Source organism: Phyllobates terribilis, unplaced genomic scaffold (assembly GCF_046119375.1).
Source record: "Phyllobates terribilis strain yellow unplaced genomic scaffold, ASM4611937v1 Scaffold_24__1_contigs__length_18792416, whole genome shotgun sequence".
Lineage (NCBI taxonomy): Eukaryota > Metazoa > Chordata > Amphibia > Anura > Dendrobatidae > Phyllobates > Phyllobates terribilis.
In genome coordinates, this window is record NW_027362784.1 from 12,239,283 (window position 1) to 12,258,516 (window position 19,234).

The following is a 19,234-nucleotide window of genomic DNA, read 5'->3' on the forward strand; positions in this document are numbered from 1 at the left end:
AGTTTCACATGAAAGTTCTCTTTTTCTGGCCATTTTGAGAGTTTCATAGAACAAACAAATGTAATGCTCCAGATTCTCAACTAGCTCAATGGAAGGTCAACTTTATAGCTTCTCAAATCAGCCAAACCATTTTCAGCTGGGCTAACATACTTGTGCAAGGGTTTTCTAGGGTTTTCTAAACATCCATTAGCCTTCTTACACAGTTAGCAAACACAATGTACCATTAAAACACTGGAGTGGTGGTTGTTAGAAATGGGCCTCTATTCACCTATGTAGATATTGCAATAAAAACAAGACTTTTGCAGCTAGAATAGTCATTTACCACATTAACAATGTAAAATAGCACAATTCATGGAAAAAGTAGTATGTACACCACAATTCTAATGTATATTTTAAATCACCATTACATATAATGTTATACTCAATACTACCATATTATGGACAATATAGGCTCCATCGTCAAATAGACATAGAGAGCACAGGGAAAAAAGACAAAGTTATAACAAATTTATTACAGATAATCAATTAGGCACACAACAGGGGTAAGTGCAGATAATATGTGAAGCTAAAAAATGACCCTCCCCACATAGCGACCCCCAAAATAGATCCAACATTACACATAATAAAATCATTGATTTTAAATATATATAGAAACAGAGGAACCATCACCATGGAGTAATAACAGCAGATAGCATCTCCATATACAGTACAGACCAAAAGTTTGGACACACCTTCTCATTTAAAGATTTTTCTGTATTTTCATGACTATGAAAATTGTACATTCACACTGAAGGCATCAAAACTATGAGTTAACACATGTGGAATTATATACTTAACAAAAAAGTGTGAAACAACTGAAAATATGTCTTATATTCTAGGTTCTTCAAAGCAGCCACCTTTTGCTTTGATGACTGCTTTGCACACTCTTGGCATTCTCTTGATGAGCTTCAAGAGGTAGTCACCGGAAATGGTTTTCACTTCACAGGCGTGCCCTGTCAGGTTTAATAAGTGGGATTTCTTGCCTTATAAATGGGGTTGGGACCATCAGTTGTGTTGTGCAGAAGTTAGGTGGATACACAGCTGATAGTCCTACTGAATAGACTGTCAGAATTTGTATTATGGCAAGAAAAAAGCAGCTAAGTAAAGAAAAACAAGTGGCCATCATTACTTTAAGAAATGAAGGTCAGTCAGCGTGAAAAATTGGGCAAACTTTGAAAGTGTCCCCAAGTGCAGTTGCAAAAACCATCAAGCGCTACAAAGAAACTGGCTCACATGAGGACCGCCCCAGGAAAGGAAGACGAAGAGTCACCTAAAACATATAATAAATTGGGTACAGTAGTTCAATGTAGTTTGTGGGGAATATTTTTCATAAGAATTTGGGAAAGTTATGAAATGTCCTATAAATGTCTGTCCTATTCCTGATCAAAGGGTCTAGACTTTTAGCTGAGATGAATCTGTGCTACAGTAAATTTATCACTTAAACATGAGCCATGTATAAGGGAGTGAGTCGGAGTCGTGGAGTTGGAGGTTTGGCTTACCGACTCCACAGCCCTGTGCATGATTGCTGCAAAGTATGTTTTCCTCTTGACCCTCTCTTGTTTCCGAGAAAATATAATTTTAAATGACGTCCAGGAACCATAAGGAGAGAGATGTGATTAGTCTGATGTGATAAGGGACTCCCTCAGTCATCTGGAGTGGGGCGGAAAGAAGCCAGCTGAGTACATCATCAAATTAGCTGGGTCTCTCCCAATAGTCTCCGCCTGGTTTTTCAAACCTACCTGTCTGCAATCGCACAGACAGGCTCTGATTCATCCTGCCCGTGGTTCGAGCAGCATGAATCGAATGACAGGCCCCCTTTACTATTGAAAAGCCTGCTCAGGATTCATTTGTGGTAACAAAGAATTGGCCATTCATTAGTTACATAAAATAGAACATAATTGGGGGAACACTATAACTTTCACCCTTGAAGCCAATTTTCTATATAACGGTATTACATCTTTTACAGGCAATTCACTAATTGTGTGAAAATCCTAATCACTGTAAAAGACCGAGGAGTGAGCTAGGTATGATGGTGAGCCTGGAGAACATTAAGAACAGGTAAACTCATTGCGTGTAATGCTGGGGCTGAGCTTGTGTACAGCTGTCGTGAAGTATTAGCTGGTAGTAGTGGTGTCCGTACAAAGTGAGTGTACATCCAGCAGAAATGCTGTCACTGTAATGCCCTGGATGTCTGGGCACATGGGCCTGTGTTTTTGGGTAGTCCTCACTGCATTGTATGCCTTGGCATATGTATCCTTGTTTGGACAACTCTCTCTGTAGCCAGTCTTTTGATGATCTTCATATTTTTCATACAAATTGTCATGAATTAAATGTAGTCCACCATTAGCTCTAGTGTGTGCACTAGACAAGCGGGTGTTGTGTATCTAGAACAATTTTCCATTTTGTAATATTTAAAGGGGTCTTCCATTTTCAGGAAAGTTGTCCTTACACGCAATTTATTGTAATAAAAACGAACTGTATTATGCATCCTCGAAGGATCCAGTGCTGAGTGCTGCTTCTCCGGGTGTCTGTCATTGTCTGCAGTGCCGTCATCACGTCGGCAGTGCTGAAGCCAATCAGTGACCTCAGCGGCTTTGTCCTTGTAGACAGCATGAGCCGCTGACCTCACTGATTTCCTGCAGCATTGTCGTCGTGATATCAGTGCTCCAAATAATAAAATAAGAGCCATGGTTCGACTCAGCAGTAAGTAAAGCACAGTTTCTTTGTTTCACAACAAATTGCACCTTGGGACACAACTTTCCTGAAAAAAACAGCCAGACAAATAATAATAAACTCTTTAATGTTTATTAAAGGGGTTGTCTCAAATTTGCAAGTTAATATTGCAAAGTGCTTGTAAAATCAGGGCAACTTTGCAATTTACTTATTTATTGTTATTGTCCACTTCTGCAGTGGCCGATTTCCTAGGCTGCACTGATGGCGGCTTTTCCAATGCGGAAAGTGTGTTTTTTGGGTGAGCTGCTCAGTCATGCCGCTGGAAAGAACCGTCAGTCTTCAGAAGAGCACTGCTCCCTAGGAAGCTAGGAGGCCGAGAGGTGGCGCACTCCTGAAGAAAGAGGATGATACAACCCCTTTAATCAGTACTTTTTATAGTGACCTTTTCCAGAACAAGAAGACAACAGAGCTCTCCTGTGATATATGGATAAATTCTATTTTTTTTCAGTGACATGAATAATCGTAGCAAAGTACTCGCCCATCAGATTCACGTGTCATTAGGTGTGCCAGGTCACTTGCTTACACCAGAAACCAAGAACAAGCAAAACAACCTACAGTTCTTCATTTCAAGTGCAAACAAAAGAGCCGAAACCATAACACTCCACATCCATGGACTTGATGATCTGGTAAGGGTCATCTGTTTGATATTGCCATACTGCACACAGAACTTATTATAGCTTCGATCCACTTTTTAAAAGGGCGTCCAAGATTTTTTTTTTTTAAAGAATGGCTTAAAATATCTCTCTATTCAGGTAAATATTAAGCTGCAAAATTCTGCCTAATTTATTTTGTTTAATTTTTTTTTTTTTTTTTTTTTTTGTAGGAAGAAGTGACCACTATGGACTTTCAGGATAGGAAATACCTATGTTAAGAAACATTATTAAAGGTGAAAGGTGTCATCAGCTTTACATTTCAGACAGCAATCAGAAGGTGCACTGTGCGAGTGAAGCCAGACCTGGTCACAGAGGTAGGAAAAAATGAAAAAATATTTTAACTTGGGATTGCTGTTTTGTGGAGAAAAAAAATTACACTGCTGTCGCACCAATTTTCATAAAACAGAGTGTGGTGGGTTTTAGTGGGAGGGATTGATGTAAATTGTAGCGGAAATTTGAGTCAGTTCATAAATGTTGGAGTTTGTGTTGGCGCACCTGCAGCACAAGATGTGCCAAATTTATTATGAGGCATATACCATATTTTTCGGACTATAAGACGCACCCCAAATTTTGGGGTGGAATATAGAAAAAAATATATTTTTATAAGATGGGGGTCCGTTTTATAGTCTGAATAGGTACAGTATCTTATCTGGGGGGCAGTGGAGCGAAGGTCACAGGAGGCAGGGTCCTTCAGGAATCCGGTGCTCCAGCAGCGGGGAGTTGCGGTGGAGCTGGATTGCAGGGCCCTCTGTGGCGCCCCTGAGGGTTCAGTCGCCACAGAGTTACTGCGCCTCACCCAGAGGTGTGGTATCTCCTTCTCTCAGGTAAGGATGGAGTACTGCCCGGGACCCCAACACCTGCACTCAACACCACACTACTCCAGGCCGGCTGGAAGGGCCTTATGCACTTGTTTTGCTTCCCCGTCCCTGGCTGGAGAAGGGGGAACCAAAGAGAGGGGGAACCATGTAGTGGATGTGGGTGGAGGACGTAGTTCAGGGGAGCACTTTAGGAAGATATAAAAAGGGAAGCCATCTTAGAAACAGCGTTCAGTTCAGTCGGAGAGGAAGCAAGAAAGAGGAGGGGAGCAGAGTCTCTTCAGGAGCTCTGCTCCACAGTGGGGTCTAGTAAGGAAGGCCCAGGAGGGGAGCAGAGGAGTAAGGCTCCAGTAAGGAAAGGGATTCCAGGGGTATGGAAGGAGCAGGAGGCCACCCGTACACCCGAATCTGCCAGGTGTCAGAGGGATCAGGCCGCAAGAAGGGAACCGGTCCCTGGACTGGCCGAGTACTCCACGTCTCAGCCAGAAAACCGGAGGCTTCTGCACTTCCAAGGTGCAGTTGCCATACTCTCATCTAAGCCACCGAAAAGGGCACCAAGTAGGTCCGGGATCTCAGAGTACCCGTTCGGGACTTTGTTTGCGAGGCGCAGGGCAGGAGGGAGAAGACAAAGCGCGGGAAGTCGGTCAAGAAAGGAACATACAAAAATGAGGTCCCGTTAAGCGCTTCTCATATACTAGAGAGAGTGCTGAACCCCTGTCTGGCAAACGCAGTGCGACGCGGGAGGCTGACACCCGTACAGTGTACCTGAGGAACCTAAAAAGAACTGTGAGTAAACTCGGATGACTGCACTCCACTGCCTTTGTCAGTTATTTTCGCTGCGCCATCTCTCCTGCACTACAACCCCCAGCATTACCATCAACCCTGCACTGCCCTGCAGCAGAAGAGTTGGCTGGGGCCCGGTGGCTGGCTGGGGCCCGGTGGCTGGCTGGGGCCCGATCCATGTCTGGGGCCCGGTCCATAGCTAGGGGCCTGGCTGAGGCCCAGTCCATGGCTGGGGGCCTGGCTGAGACCCGGTCCATGGCTGGTGGCCTGGCTGAGGCCCGGGGCTTGGCGATCTGGCGTGGCTGCGCGCCACTGAGGCCTGCCTGGGGACCGGTGGTGGTGGCAGCGGCAGCAAAGGAGGAGGAGGTGAGATGCTGCGAGTTTCTGTCTGGGAGAAGGTGCGGGATGGACTGGATGCAGGCAGTGTCTAGCTGCGGGCTTGGGCAGGTGAGCGGCGCAGGTTTCCGGTGTGTGCGGCCATCTTCCTGAAGCTGCTATCTACATGAAAATGGCTGCCTGAGCTTCAAGTCAGCGCATGCGCCGGCTCGGGTGGCCATTTTCCTGCGGATCACAGCTTCAGGAAGATGACCGTGCACACTGGAAACCTGTGCCGCTCACAGGGCCCAAAGCCAGACACTTCCCGTATCAAGTCCAAACCGCGTCTGCCCCCAGCCAGACACCCGCAGCATCTCACCTCCTTTGCTGCCACCACCACCACCGGGTTCTTGAAGGAGGGAGGCCCCGCTATCTCGCTCCACCACCACCGCAGGTAAGCAGCGTTTGGAACATAAGTCGCACCCCCCATTTTCCTCCCAAATTTGGGGGGGAAAAGTGCGTCTTATGGTCTGAAAAATACGGTACATCTGAGTAAGCTTGATGCTTGTTAATCCAGTAAGCAAGCTTCTGTTTAAAGGGGTTCTCCTCCAAGAACGTAATAAAATGGCCCCGTCACATAATTTAAATGCAACCCTTTCTACTCGTCAGGACTGGCTGCACTCTGAAAAAAACACTGCTTCTGAGACCTGTGTGTCAACTGTCAGAAGCTGTATCGTACGCACACATACTTACATGATCTGAGGGGAAGCCTGTGACTGAAGAAGAAGAAAATCTTCTCTTCAGCTGACTGAGCACAGATGACTGAGACTGCATACGAATATCCTTTGTATTCAGTCAGCCAAGAAGATTTCTTTTTTCTTTCTATTCTCTTCTCTCGATTTCTTCGCTCTTCCTGACATGTGACTAGGACATGCTGTGTTTGAATTGTGATTGCGATTTCATTACATTCCTGGAGCACCCCTTTAACAACCTAGTCTATGAAACTTCACTCAACTTTTTTTTTTTTTTCTCCTCGCCAAAATTGGAAAAAAAAAAAACCTGTCAAAACAGGATGCCTATCCTTTTGCTGTACCTTTTATTGTGAAAAGTAAATGATCCATCTGGAGCTTGCTCTTGTAGCCTTTATCATGTGTCCTGTTTCATCTGGTTTTAAAAGTAAATCTGACAAAAAGTACTTTTTAAAAGGGTGCAAGAAATGAACTGGATTTTCCTAGAAAGGGTTCACAGATAGAATAGTGTTAGTTACGGAAGCTGTCTTGTCCAGTGTTGCTATTAACCTGCAGCTATAGGGTTAATCTTCAAGTTAATATTGTTATGAAGGTTCCCTGCCATAGTGCTGAAAGTGCTTGCCTAGGAGAAAATGTAACTTTATTTCTCCCAGGAGCCTGGGACTTTCAGTCATGCAGGTGTATTAGTAGAAATGAGTCACTGCTCACAGCACTGAGCGGAGTGGCTGTGTCCAGGCCCCGGCACTGACTGACAACTAGCTTTGCACTGATGCATTGCTGAATACGGGCATATGCCATCTCTCTTAATGCTGTGAGTAGTGACTGTAATTGTTCCAGTAACGCCTGTGACGCGCCCCCTGGGCCGTGTGTGGAGGAATACCCGGAGCCGGGTCTCTGTGTGATGCTAGGGGTTGTAGTCTCCGTGGCGGAGACCCGGTCCCGTGGCTCAGGGTAGTCAAACCAGTGGCGGATCTGTTTACTTGGTTTTGTAATGTTTAAATATCCGACTACGCCACCCGTGGATTGCGGTCACTGAAAACCGCCGCTGCGGGGCAGACCGCTGAGGCTGATGTTGTGTGCGCAGCAGAGGGTAGTATAACTCCCCACGGGAGGAGTATAGCCTCAGGGCAGCGTGTGTAGATGGTGAGGGTTGTGGTACATGGGCGCAGCAGAAATGACTCCGTGCAGTGCAGTTCAGGGTCTTTACTGTTGGTAAGGAAGGAGGCCCTGCCGGGAGTACTGGCTAACATTAGAGGCCTGGTCAGTCTGTGAGCAAACAAGAGTCCCCCTGGCCAGGTGGAGGTGTAGGCCTTCCCATCTGACTGCACTCTTCCTGGCTACCCTGCTGTAGTCGTGTAGTAGCCCACGTCCCTGAGTGTACCGTGTGGTGCTCACCCGTAGGGCTGGTGACTTGGGTCTTTGGTGCCTTCCGCTCCTCGATGGCGGTGCCGGTCCCTTGCGCGTGACTTAGCCTCCGGGCTTTCTATGGCCAGAGGACCTGAAATCCCCTGCCAGGTGGTTTCTGCTGCTGGGTGTAGAATCCCCACAGCCTCGGACTCCGGTGTCCGGTTCTCTGCGTCTTCTTCCAGGACGAGCTCCGCGTCTCCAGTCCCTGGTCTTCAGCTACTGGCTCCTACAGAGCTCCTTGCTGCTGCTTTGTCCCTCTCTCTGGACTAGACTAGACTAACCCCGCCCTAGCTCCAGTTTATAAAGGGCAGGTTCCTTCCCTCCCTGGACTGGGGCAGGAGGTGTGGCATGCAATAATGCTCCTGACCAGGAAAACCCATGCTCGCTCTCAGACATGGTATTTCTACCACTGTGGCAACCAGACCCCTGGGGTGCCACATTCCCCCCTAGTAAATTTTAGTACTCCGAGACTAAACACATTTCTAACAACATATATAAGCAATAACACAACAACATATGTACAAGGAGTTCAGTTTTTATAGGTCACGGCGCTTCCGTAACCAGGTGTCCATGTCACCAAAGATGCATTTTGAGGGACCCGTCCCAAACCCTCCACGTAGGCCCTGGGGTGGCTACAGGGCATAGATGATCTGGCGTTGGACCACGTCTTCAGCCACCTCCACGGGTTTTTGTTCTGTGGTCTGGCATAAAGGGGGCACTTAACAGGTGCAACTATTTACAAGGTACAGATCCGGTTATTCATTGTCTATAACCTGTCAGTCCATAAACCCTGTCAGGTAACTAGAGAAACATAATTAGTATTCGGGTAACAAACATAAAACATTTTAACATTTGCAAAATACAGGTATTTATCATTTCTTTTTCTAGATTCTCCAGCAAGCGGGCCTCTGACCTCTAGTGCTCCTGGTTGACCTACGTAACACACTATCTGGTGGTGTTCTTTCTGGGTCCCCTATTTCCACCCCTTGTGTAGTGGGCTCGCTAGTGTCTGCACTACAGGTGTTTGGGGATGTTACGGGTAGGCTGGGCAGCTTTCTGCATACTCTTTGGCATACCACGGGCACGGCAGGCTCACTACTAGCAGAGGGTTGATTCTCCTGGGCTGCTGATATGGAATCTTCTGCCTCCGGGGCCGGTTGCTCTCCCAACACTACTTGCTCTTCTGTAGGCCCTTGAGGGGCTGGCTGGAGAAAGGTAAGGACGGGTACCACAATAGCGTTGTTAATCTGTGTCCAGAACCGGGGAAATTCTCCGAGTACTGTACTGACCATTTCTTCCCTTTCCTCTGCGGGTTGAGGGCTATCTTGGTCTTCATCAGTGCTTTGCAGCTGCTCGGGACACTTCTTCAGGTGGTCTCTGGAGACAGTGGCTGTGGTCTCTCCTCCATCCTTACTGGTAATGCACACTTTCGGATTTTCATGACTTGAGGGCAGTACTGTGTACAGGTCTTTCTCCCACTGGTCATCCAACTTATGGAGCCGCTTTTTCCTCTTCAAGACCTGCTCTCCAGGCACCAGGGGAGCAGCGGGAGGATGCTGGTTGTAAGTCCTCTCTTGCCTTTCTCTTGCTTGAGACAGACTTCTCTCAACACTCTCCTGCACTTTCCGGTACTGCTGCTGCCGTTCTGTATCCCAGTCTGCCTCTGGCGAGGTGTCCTCAGGTGTCAGGACTCCCATATCCAGGTCAATAGGCAGCTTACCAGGTCTTGCTCTCATTAGGTAAGCCGGGGTGCAGTTGGTGGAATTTACTGGGATGTGGTTATACAAGTCCACCAGATCAGGCAGTTTTTCAGGCCACAGACTGCATTCTTCCAGGGGCAACGTTTTCAGCAAGTCTATCACCACCTGGTTCATCTTCTCACACAATCCATTGGTTTGGGGGTAATGGGGCATTGTCCTTATCTTCTTGCAGCCATAGAGGTTGCAGAACTCCTGGAAGACCTCCGCTTCGAAGGCTGGACCTTGATCAGTCAACACTTGCTCCGGATACCCGTGTGGACGGCAGAAGTGCTGCTGGAAGGCTCTGGCTGCTGTTTGAGCTGTTAAGTCCTTGACAGGGACCACCACCAGGAACCGAGAGTAGTGGTCTACGATGGTGAGGGCGTAGACGTACCCGGACCTACTTGGAGCCAGCTTCACATGGACCAGGGCTACCAGTTCTAGTGGCTGCTTGGTAATGATGGACTGCAGGGGAGTCTTCTGGCTGGCATGGTCCTTTCTTCTCAGGTTGCACGGGCCGCAGTCTCTGCACCATCTATCTTGCCCCTCTCATGCCTACCCAGAAGAACCATTCACGCAACAGGAACTCCAACTTCTTCCATCCAAAGTGCCCTGCTCCGTCGTGGTATGCCTCCAGGACCATAGCCGCGTCTCGTCTCCGGACCACTACCTGCCAGGTCAGCTCATGTGTCCGGGAGTTGACAATCCTCCGGCACAGCTTCCCCTTGTAGAGAAACAGTTTACTCTTCTCCTTCCACAGCTGTTTGGTTTCTTCCGGAGCGTCTGGGTCAAGGCGGGCACCAGCCTGTGTCAGCATCTCTTTTACCAGGTGGACGGCTGGGTCACTGTCTTGCGTCTCCTCCCAGCTGTAGTGGGGTAAGGGATTGAACGTGGCAGAGTGCCTGTCCCTTACACGGTGGGAATACTGGGTAATCCCACGACGGTGGAACGCAGGGAGTTCAATCTCTTCCAGTTCTTCTGGATCTTCCACCCGTCTGGCAAGTTCAGCATCCTGGACAGGGCGTCTGCGTTCGCATTTGTGCGTCCCGCCCGGTATTTGATGGTGAACTCATAGTTGGGTAGGCGGGCCACCCATCTCTGCTCCAGGGCACCAAGTTTTACAGTGTCCAGGTGTGTCAACGGGTTGTTGTCCATGTACACGGTGAACTTGGAAGAGGCAAGGTAATGTTTAAAGCGCTCTGTCACTGCCCATACCACCGCGAGGAACTCTAGCTTGAAGGAGCTGTAATTTTCAGGATTCCTTTCTGCTGGCATAAGCAATTAGCCGTTCTCTGCCCTGTTGCATCTGGGATAGTACGGCTCCCAGCCCCACGTTACTGGCGTCTGTGTGGAGGATGAAAGGCTGGCCGTAATCAGGGTAAGCCAGGACCTCATCCTCCGTGAGGGCCATCTTCAGCTGGCGGAAAGACTCCTCTTCCTGCTTGTCCCACCTGAAGGGCGGCTTCTGATTCTTGGTCTTTGACTGACTCAACAGGAGATCTTGCATAGGGGCTGCCATCTTGGTGAACCCGGAGATGAATCTTTGGTAGTAGCCTACCAACCCGAGGAACTGCCGCACTTCCTTTATGCTGGAGGGTTTTGGCCAGTCCTTAATCACTGTGATCTTATCAGGGTCTGGAGCTACTACGTCAGCACTCACCACATGTCCCAGGTACTGTACCTTTGGTTTCAGTAGATGACACTTGGAGGGTTTCACCTTTAGGCCGTAGCCTGCCAGGGCGTCAAACACCTCTGCCAGGTGTTTCAGATGGTCCTCATATGTTTTGGAACACACGATGACATCGTCTAGGTAGAGCAGGACCGTCTCAAAATTCCTGTGCCCTAGGCAGCACTCCATCAGCCGCTGGAAGGCTCCTGGTGCGCTGCAGAGCCCGAACGGCATACAGTTGAATTCGCTGAGACCCATCGGGGTGGTGAACGCGGTCTTCTCCTTGTCAGCCTCTGCTACAGGAACCTGCCAGTACACGCTAGTAAGATCCAAAGTGGAGAAGAAGTTAGCAGACTTTAATGCAGCTAAAGATTCCTCTATCCTAGGTAACGGGTACGCATCTTTGTGTGTGATACGGTTGACCTTTCTGTAATCGACACACATTCTCATAGTGCCATCTTTCTTTTTCACAAGAACTAGTGGAGCTGCCCAGGGGCTACAGCTGTCCCTGATTAACCCAGCCTCCTTCATTTCTCGCAACATTCCCTTGGCATTCTGATAGTGTGCAGGGGGTACAGGTCGGTATCTTTCCTTTATGGGTGGATGGTCTCCCGTGGGGATGTGATGTTCTACCCCCTTTACTTGCCCAAAGTCTAGCGAGTGTTTGCTAAAGACCCTTTCGTACTCCTGCACCACCCGGTAGACTCCCTGTTTTTGGTGTGAGGGAGTGGAGTTGGTGCCCACATGCAGCTTCTGACACCAGTCCTCCATTTGTTTCTTGGAGCCGTTACCCTCCTCTGGTTGAGATGGAGGCAAAGGTTCCACGGCCATTTTGGTTAACAGTGAACAATTTGGCTAGTGTGGCATACCGGGGCAAGTATACTTCTCTTTCCCCAATGTTTAGGATGCGGACGGGTACCCCCCCATGGGGTACATCGACCACCCCCCGTGCTGTCAAAATGGTGGGCCTACTGTCTGAGTAGACAGGTTCTACCATGGCTTGGTAGTCCCTTTCTCTTAACCCGATTGCAGTCCGGCACCAGATCACCATCTCACTCTTTGGGGGCATGGCGATAGGGAACGGGTCGCTCATCCTAACACTACCAATCTCACCACCAGACAGTTCTACCTGTTGCCTTTTCATCAGGGCTCTGATCTCTTTTTGTAAGACACGCTGCTGGCTGGAGCTGGCGTTCATCGCAAGCTGCTGTAATATGACAGTTATCTCTACAAGACAATTTTCAATAACATTAGTACCCAAGGTTATCTTAGGGTGGCTTTCACGACGGTCAATGTCCACAATAATCAGTCCTTGCGCTGGCAGTCCAACTTTACCAATTTTTATGGTCACCTCCTTGAATCCCACCTACGGTACGGGCTGACCATTGCTGGCAATGATGCTCAAATCGTCATCTGGGTAGCGGGTAATATCCGAGTCATTCCAGTACCGCTTAAAGAGCACATAGGGGATGGTGGTTACTTGTGACCCGGTGTCCAGTAGTGCACTCATAGGGATGCCATCCAGCACCACGGGTAAAACCGGTCGTCCCCCTACGTACTTATCACGCCAGCTCGATGGGCCTGAAGATCTTATGCCTGGGGGTCGGCCCTCTGCCCCATGTTGGGCCCGTTTAAATGACAGTACCTTGCCATATGTCCTGGTTGGTTGCAGCGGCGGCAGATGGGTTGTCCGTCCTGGTCGTAGCGGTTGCTTGGCCTTCCTCTGGATGATGGGATCCTCCTCCATCGACTCCAAGGGACATCCTCCAGACTGGAAGCCGGCTGGATCTTTCCTGGGGAAGACACCTGTAAAGACTGCACAGTTCTGGTTAGCGCGGCAACGCTTTTGGTCAGTTCTTGGACCTGATGGTGCAGATCTGCAGCCGGGGTTTTGTCCAAAGCCTGTGCATCAGCTCCCACAGGCTCTGCAGACAAGGGCGCCGCCTCCTGGTGGTAGGTGATAGCAGGGCGCCTGTGGGTTACAGAGCCACCTGGTGCCGGTTCTCGGAGCACCCAGATGGCCCTGTCTTTAAACTGCGCAAAGTCTAAATCAGGGTTCTGGAGGGAAATAACACGCAACTGGGTTCGGTGGGCGCTGGACAGTAGACCCTCAATGAACTGTTCAGTCAACAGCTTATCCTCATTCTGCACACTGTCAGGGTCTGCCTGCTTAATGGCTCTCAGGGCCTCCTGCAAATTGAAAGCATAGTCCCGTATACTGTCTTGTGCCCGTTGCTTGCATCCATAAAATTTTAACTTGATCTCTGCTGAGGTGCGGGTATCAAAAGTGTCCTTTAGACGGGCCAGTATTTCCTTTACAGTCCCCTTTCCCCTGGCTGACCAGGACTTTACTTCTCTTTGGGCTGCCCCGATTAACTGACCTGTCAGGATGCTCACTTTTTGTTCCTCGGACAGGGGGTATACTTTGAATAGGCTATACAGTCTTTCTTTAAAGTCACTCAGGGTATGCGACTCCCCTGAGTACTGGGGTAACCATGCCGCTCCTGGGATATACGGCATCGTGAAAGGCATCACTGCGGCAGCAGCCGCGCTGGCGGTGGGAGCTCCCTCCATTCCTGGTGTCTTCCTCCCCCCTAGTTAACCGTGGCCTACCTTTCGTTGCTTTTTCTCTGTAGGCCGCGGCTCCGCAGTCGATCGTCGGGGGTCGAGGACTTTGCGTCGCGCGCTGGTGATGTCGGCGTCCGCGGGGCTCCTTCCAGGACCTTGCACAGCGTCAGTGCGTAAGGTGGGGCTTCAGCTCTCGCGCGCTTTTGGTGTCCACGCCCCACTTCTTCCAGCGCGGCGTCCCGGAAATGGCGCCCAATGGCGGGAAAATGGCTGCGGATGGTGGGAAAATGGTTGCGGATGGCGGGAAACTTCACCACGGTAAGTATCACAGTCTTTCTTCAGGCACGCAGTACCCGGTGGTTGCGGGCACAAAATCCTGCTGACTACGCCAAAGTTGACGCGCCCCCTGGGCCGTGTGTGGGGGAATACCCGGAGCCGGATCTCTGTGTGATGCTAGGGGTTGTAGTCTCCGTGGCGGCGACCCAGTCCCGTGGCTCAGGGTGGTCAAACCAGTGGCGGATCTGTTAACTTGGTTTTGTAATGTTTAAATGTCCGACTACGCCACCCATGGATTGCGGTCACTGAGGCTGATGTTGTGTGCGCAGCAAAGGGTAGTATAACTCCCCACGGGAGGAGTATAGCCTCAGGGCAGCGTGTGTAGATGGTGAGGGTTGTGGTACATGGGCGCAGCAGAAATGACTCAGAGTCCGTGCAGTGCAGTTCAGGGTCTTTACTGTTGGTAAGGAAGAAGGCCCTGCCGGGAGTACTGGCTAACATTAGAGGCCTGGTCACTCTGTGAGCGAACAAGAGTCCCCCTGGCCAGGTGGAGGTGTAGGCCTTCCCATCTGACTGCACTCTTCCTGGCTACCCTGCTGTAGTCGTGTAGTAGCCCACGTCCCTGAGTGTACCGTGTGGTGCTCACCCGTATGGCTGGTGACTTGGGGCCTTTGTTGACTTCCGCTCCTCGATGGCGGTGCCTGTCCCTTGCGTGTGACTTAGCGTCTGGCCTTTCTATGGCCAGAGGACCTGAAATCCCCTGCCAGGTGGTTTCTGCTGCTGGGTGTAGAATCCCCACAGCCTCGGACTCCGGTGTCCGGTTCTCTGCGTCTTCTGCCAGGACGAGCTCCGCGGCTCCAGTCCCTGGTCTTCAGCTCCTGGCTCCTACAGAGCTCCTTGCTGCTGCTCTGTCCCTCTCTCTGGACTAGACTAGACTAACCCCGCCCCAGCTCCAGTTTATAAAGGGCAGGTTCCTCCCCTCCCTGGACTGGGGCAGGAGGTGTGGCATGCAATAATGTTCCTGACCAGGAAAACCCATGCTCGCTCTCAGACAAGGTATTTCTACCACTGCGGCAACCAGACCCCTGGGGTGCCACACCTGCATGACTGAAAGTCGCCAGTATCGGGGAGAAATAAAGTTCATATTCTCCTGGGAGACTCGCCGCCGCTGGGCACCTGCTAACCTGCAGGTTAATAGCATTATTCGACCTGACAGACAAAGAAAACCTGATCTTCCAATAGGTTTTTTTTTTTCTATCTAGATCTATTTTTTATTAAATAAACACTTCTAGAAATATGTATTAATAACTATGTAGAGAAAGAAAGTGGGGTTTAGGGGTGCTGGTGGATATAGTCAGTATTACTTGCAGCAAGAAGTGAGGGGCACCATATACCCCATAGGTAATGGATCATTGGTCCTCCCTGCTCTCCGTCTTCAACTTCGGTCATGTGACCAACTAAGACCTGACGCTACACAGGTCCTTATACACAGACGCCACTCTACTTCCGGACGCTGCACGCTGATGCCGGAGTCTCCGGCCTGGACTCCGACATCCACCAGCTCCTGCCTTGCTCTGCCAGCAGTACACCTCTGCACTGCATCAGGAGGAAAGCCGCAACACCACGGATCAATAACTACTTAAGGTACCGCACTGCCTCACCAATGTTTTCAAGACAGCTGCCTATATAGGAACTTCCGCCTATGGTACACACTATAGAGCCAAAAGGCTCTCTGGACACTACAGGGAATTCTTATGCCTAATTCTAAAACTGAATAGCCAACCAACGTTTGTACCTCAGACTAACAGGAACAGGAATCCTGCAGCCAAAATACACCGGCCAACCAGCCCCCCTAGTATAATTAAATTTACCACCTAAACCAGCCAGTGGTAATTTTATTCTATATTTTATAAACTATATAACATCAGTACGAGGGATAAATATACCCTTACTAATTAACTCACTTCAAGTCCCTACAGGTTAACACAGTGAAATTGTGGACTAAACTGTGACCGAAGTAGTCATACTTACCATAGAACAAGCCGTTGGGTAGAACTGAACCAAATAGAGTTCACCTAATCAATCATCATTTCCTTACTGGTAACGTATTTTACCCTATCGCAATTTGTGTATTATATGTTTTGTCAGGTACATGTCTATTTGTCCAGATCATACCTAATGTTACCATTTAGTCCCCACAGTAAACTACCTCTCTAGCCATACAAACACAAGTGGCTCCCCGGAACACCAGGATCAATAATCAAAACCCACTCTTCAGCCAACTAAAACAGGTAATTATCTAGATTTACTGTGTGGCACCCTGCTGCGCATTGGTGCCACAGAACCCAGAAGGGTGCATGGATGGACTTCTCCACAAGAGGCCTTCACACATTCACACATCTCCACCCTACCACCTCACACCAGCAGAGGGAGCCCGTTAGGGATATATATATAGGGAGGGTGGAGCCAGGCAGCTCAGTTTGTGTTTTAGTCTGAAGTGAGTTCAGACAGGTCCTACTCAGACATAGAGAGGGACAGAGCTCAGAGTTGAGCTGAGAGCGTGCTGACGCTCAGAGAGCAGCGAAGAGGCAGCACGCTGGCTGCTGTGCTTAGGCAAGCCAAGGCCTACAGCACGTGTGAAGGCCTAGTGAGGGCCCTGAGTGGCCGAAGGCGAGAGGAGAAGGAAGAAGTAGTGAGGGGGCAGAGGAGCATACCAGGCTCACCCCGATATATATACCGGACACCGTCTCCGCGCCTACAGGGACCCTTTACACCCAGTAGGAACCACCGGAACTCCTGGAGGACTACAGTTCCCAGGTTCACCAAACGCTGATTACAGTACCAGGGCTAGGAGTCACGGAGGCCCCAGCATCCAAGGAGAGTGATCTCCAAGAGAAGGCCCTACCACCAGGTCAGCAGGTGCAAAGAGAGACAGTAACCAAGCTAGGCCTAGCTCCAGGCAGGTCAGAAGCTTAGCGAGTAAAGCCACGGATCAGGAGGCCCTATACCCGCTCACTGGGGAGAGTCCAAAAGTGCGCCCTTCGCCCGGAGTACCCTGGACCGTGCCTGCACCATCACCAGTAAAGGTACTGAAGCTTACCCCCGTGTGAGTGTCCGTCTTTCCTCCGGGACCGTCCTGCCGTCTGTCCCCTGCACCACCATCCATTACACCCAACGCTGCCCTGGAGCTATCTCTACTTGTGGAGAGCCGCACCATCCCTGCTGCCATCACACCAACTCCAGAGGACTCCTCCGCAGTGGCAGCACCCCTTAGCTGCATTCCACAGGTGGCATCACAAACACTTTCCCAAATCCCCTATAAACTATTCCCCCTTTTACTAACCACCCTGAGTCACGGACCGGGCAAGCTACCGTGATATTCCCCCAGCAACCAGAGGCCCGGCTGCCGAGTACCCCACGGCCCAGGGGGCGCGTCAATTGTACTAAGATAAAAGAGGGGCCAAACAACGTCCCTTAATCCAGTTGTTTTTTCCCTTTCAGCTGGTCGCCCTGTATACAGCTGACCAGAGACGCCTACCTACTCTCAAATAGAACATACACACCACCTAATTGTGCTCCAGGTATATACGGTCCACTTCCTAAAAAGGTAACCTGATAACTCATCTGAAGCAGCATATTATAGCAATTGTATATACCCTTCACAAGTATCCACACGCCTTGGATCACTCAGAAAGACCCACTAAAGTGAACCTCAACCCTCAATACAGTGGTACCTCATATTCTCAACAGCAAAAAATTCCCCAGCCAAGATTCCCCTTCCCTCCCCTCTGCCCATGCAATTTATCATCCCTATCTATGAATTTTAATTATTGCTTTCTATGAATTTTTACTTTTAAATTTAATAAACCGCTTTTATCAACCAATCCTCTTGTATCTTTCCTGAACTCAGTACACTAGCGCAGTAGTCCTTTAACAAATGTATGAATAACTGGCTTGCGCACACTTGACTCTGCCCACTTACCAAGAGTCGTACACCATGTACAGTAGTCAGATTAATAGAAATATAGCACAATGCAGAGTTATGGGACTTGTTTTATGCAGCATGGAGATATGTCAGAAGAGCGGACAGCTAGCTGTAAACGACATGATACTGTCTTGTCGAATTCAGATTCTCATTGTTCTGCCATGTGGAAATAATGGTATCCTTCAAAAAACAGGTGCGTTATGAATACAAAACACTTAAAGTGAACCTGTAAGAAAAAGAAAATGCAATGCGATCTGAGCGCACCAGGTTATAGAGAAGGAGGAGGTGTGCAGAATGATATGTGATTTTGTGAGAAAAGATTCAGTATAACCTGTGATTTATTCATTTATTTATAGCTCTGCTCTCTCTGGGACTTCCGGGACTTCCGGTCCAGTGGGCGGTCCTATCAGTGACTGACAGTTATTTCTCTATGCACACTTATACACAGATAGCTGTCAGTTATTGATAGCCCCGCCCACTGGACCATACATGCCAGAAAGAGCAGAGTATTAAATGATGAAAACACAGGTTATACCTAGTCTTTTCTCACAGCACTATACATCAATCTGCTGAGCTCCTCCTGCTTTATAACATGATGCCTGCAGATTATACTGCTTTTTCAGGTGACAGGTTTACTTTAAGGTATGTGCACACAGAGTTTCATTTGTATAGTAAAACAACTTGCTGTTCATATGTTCAGTCTTTTGAACATGTTTTTCCTCTTCAGGTTTTAAAAAACACCTGGTGGGAAACAAAGTGCATCTCACTTCTTTGTAAGCGTTTCCTGATGGAAATCACTCCAAACTAAGCGCTATCCAATCAAAAGACTGCAAAACTTAGGAAAATACCTCTGCCGAAATGATTCAAAGCTGCTACAAGAAAATAATCTACGCGTTGTTTGGCGAGTGTTTCAACACGTTACAAATACTCCATGTGCACATAGCCTTACTCTACCAATTGATCAGTTTAATTACAGAAATTAACATTGTGTTATTTGTGCACATTTTAGCAAGCAAGAAAAGGAAGCTCTGACAAGAGGCACAGTCGATCTGCTAGCTAGTTCTATGCATTCAGCATTGAAATTGCAAAACAAAGATGGAAAAGTCATGGAATTATGACAATCACAGGATGGATAGATATGTTATTAGCACATGTTGACAAAATGGAAGCAAATTTTTCAAAACCGCTCGATTTATTCAGCATGGAGTATGAGTGCCACATGCAGAAATACAATTACACACCTCAGCTGCTATCAGGGTAGTTATTAATGGTTGTCTAAGAAATGTTCTGTTACGCTGAATACACTTAGGCACTCAAATCATCAAGATCCGCTGCTGGCAGCTCCCTTTGTAATAGACAATGACATCCCAGATGTGATCGATGGAAGACATTTCCAGAGACCCTGCAGGCCATTGCAGCATGTTTAGGCCTCATAGGTTTCTCAAAATGGCATGAGCAGCATGGGTCCTGGTGATGTCCTGTCCATTGTTTAATTTGCATATC

The 19,234-nt window shown here is 48.8% G+C and overlaps 1 protein-coding gene across 2 annotated transcripts in view; it reads left to right on the plus strand.

The window, feature by feature from the left end:
- Positions 1-19,234, plus strand: part of LOC141176301 (armadillo repeat-containing protein 1-like) — a 31,535-nt gene that overhangs the window by 3,213 nt on the left and 9,088 nt on the right. Inside the window, exons 2-7 of one of the 2 annotated variants that reach the window (XM_073660238.1) lie at positions 2,006-2,097; positions 3,221-3,398; positions 3,596-3,739; positions 15,717-15,846; positions 15,939-16,037; positions 17,248-17,577. In XM_073660238.1, the coding sequence (XP_073516339.1) occupies positions 2,066-2,097; positions 3,221-3,398; positions 3,596-3,643 (258 nt within the window). In that variant the 5' untranslated portion in view covers positions 2,006-2,065 and the 3' untranslated portion in view covers positions 3,644-3,739; positions 15,717-15,846; positions 15,939-16,037; positions 17,248-17,577. Of the gene's footprint in view, positions 1-2,005; positions 2,098-3,220; positions 3,399-3,595; positions 3,740-15,716; positions 15,847-15,938; positions 16,038-17,247; positions 17,578-19,234 lie in introns of those variants that run through there. The other variant, XM_073660237.1, reaches the window with a different exon arrangement.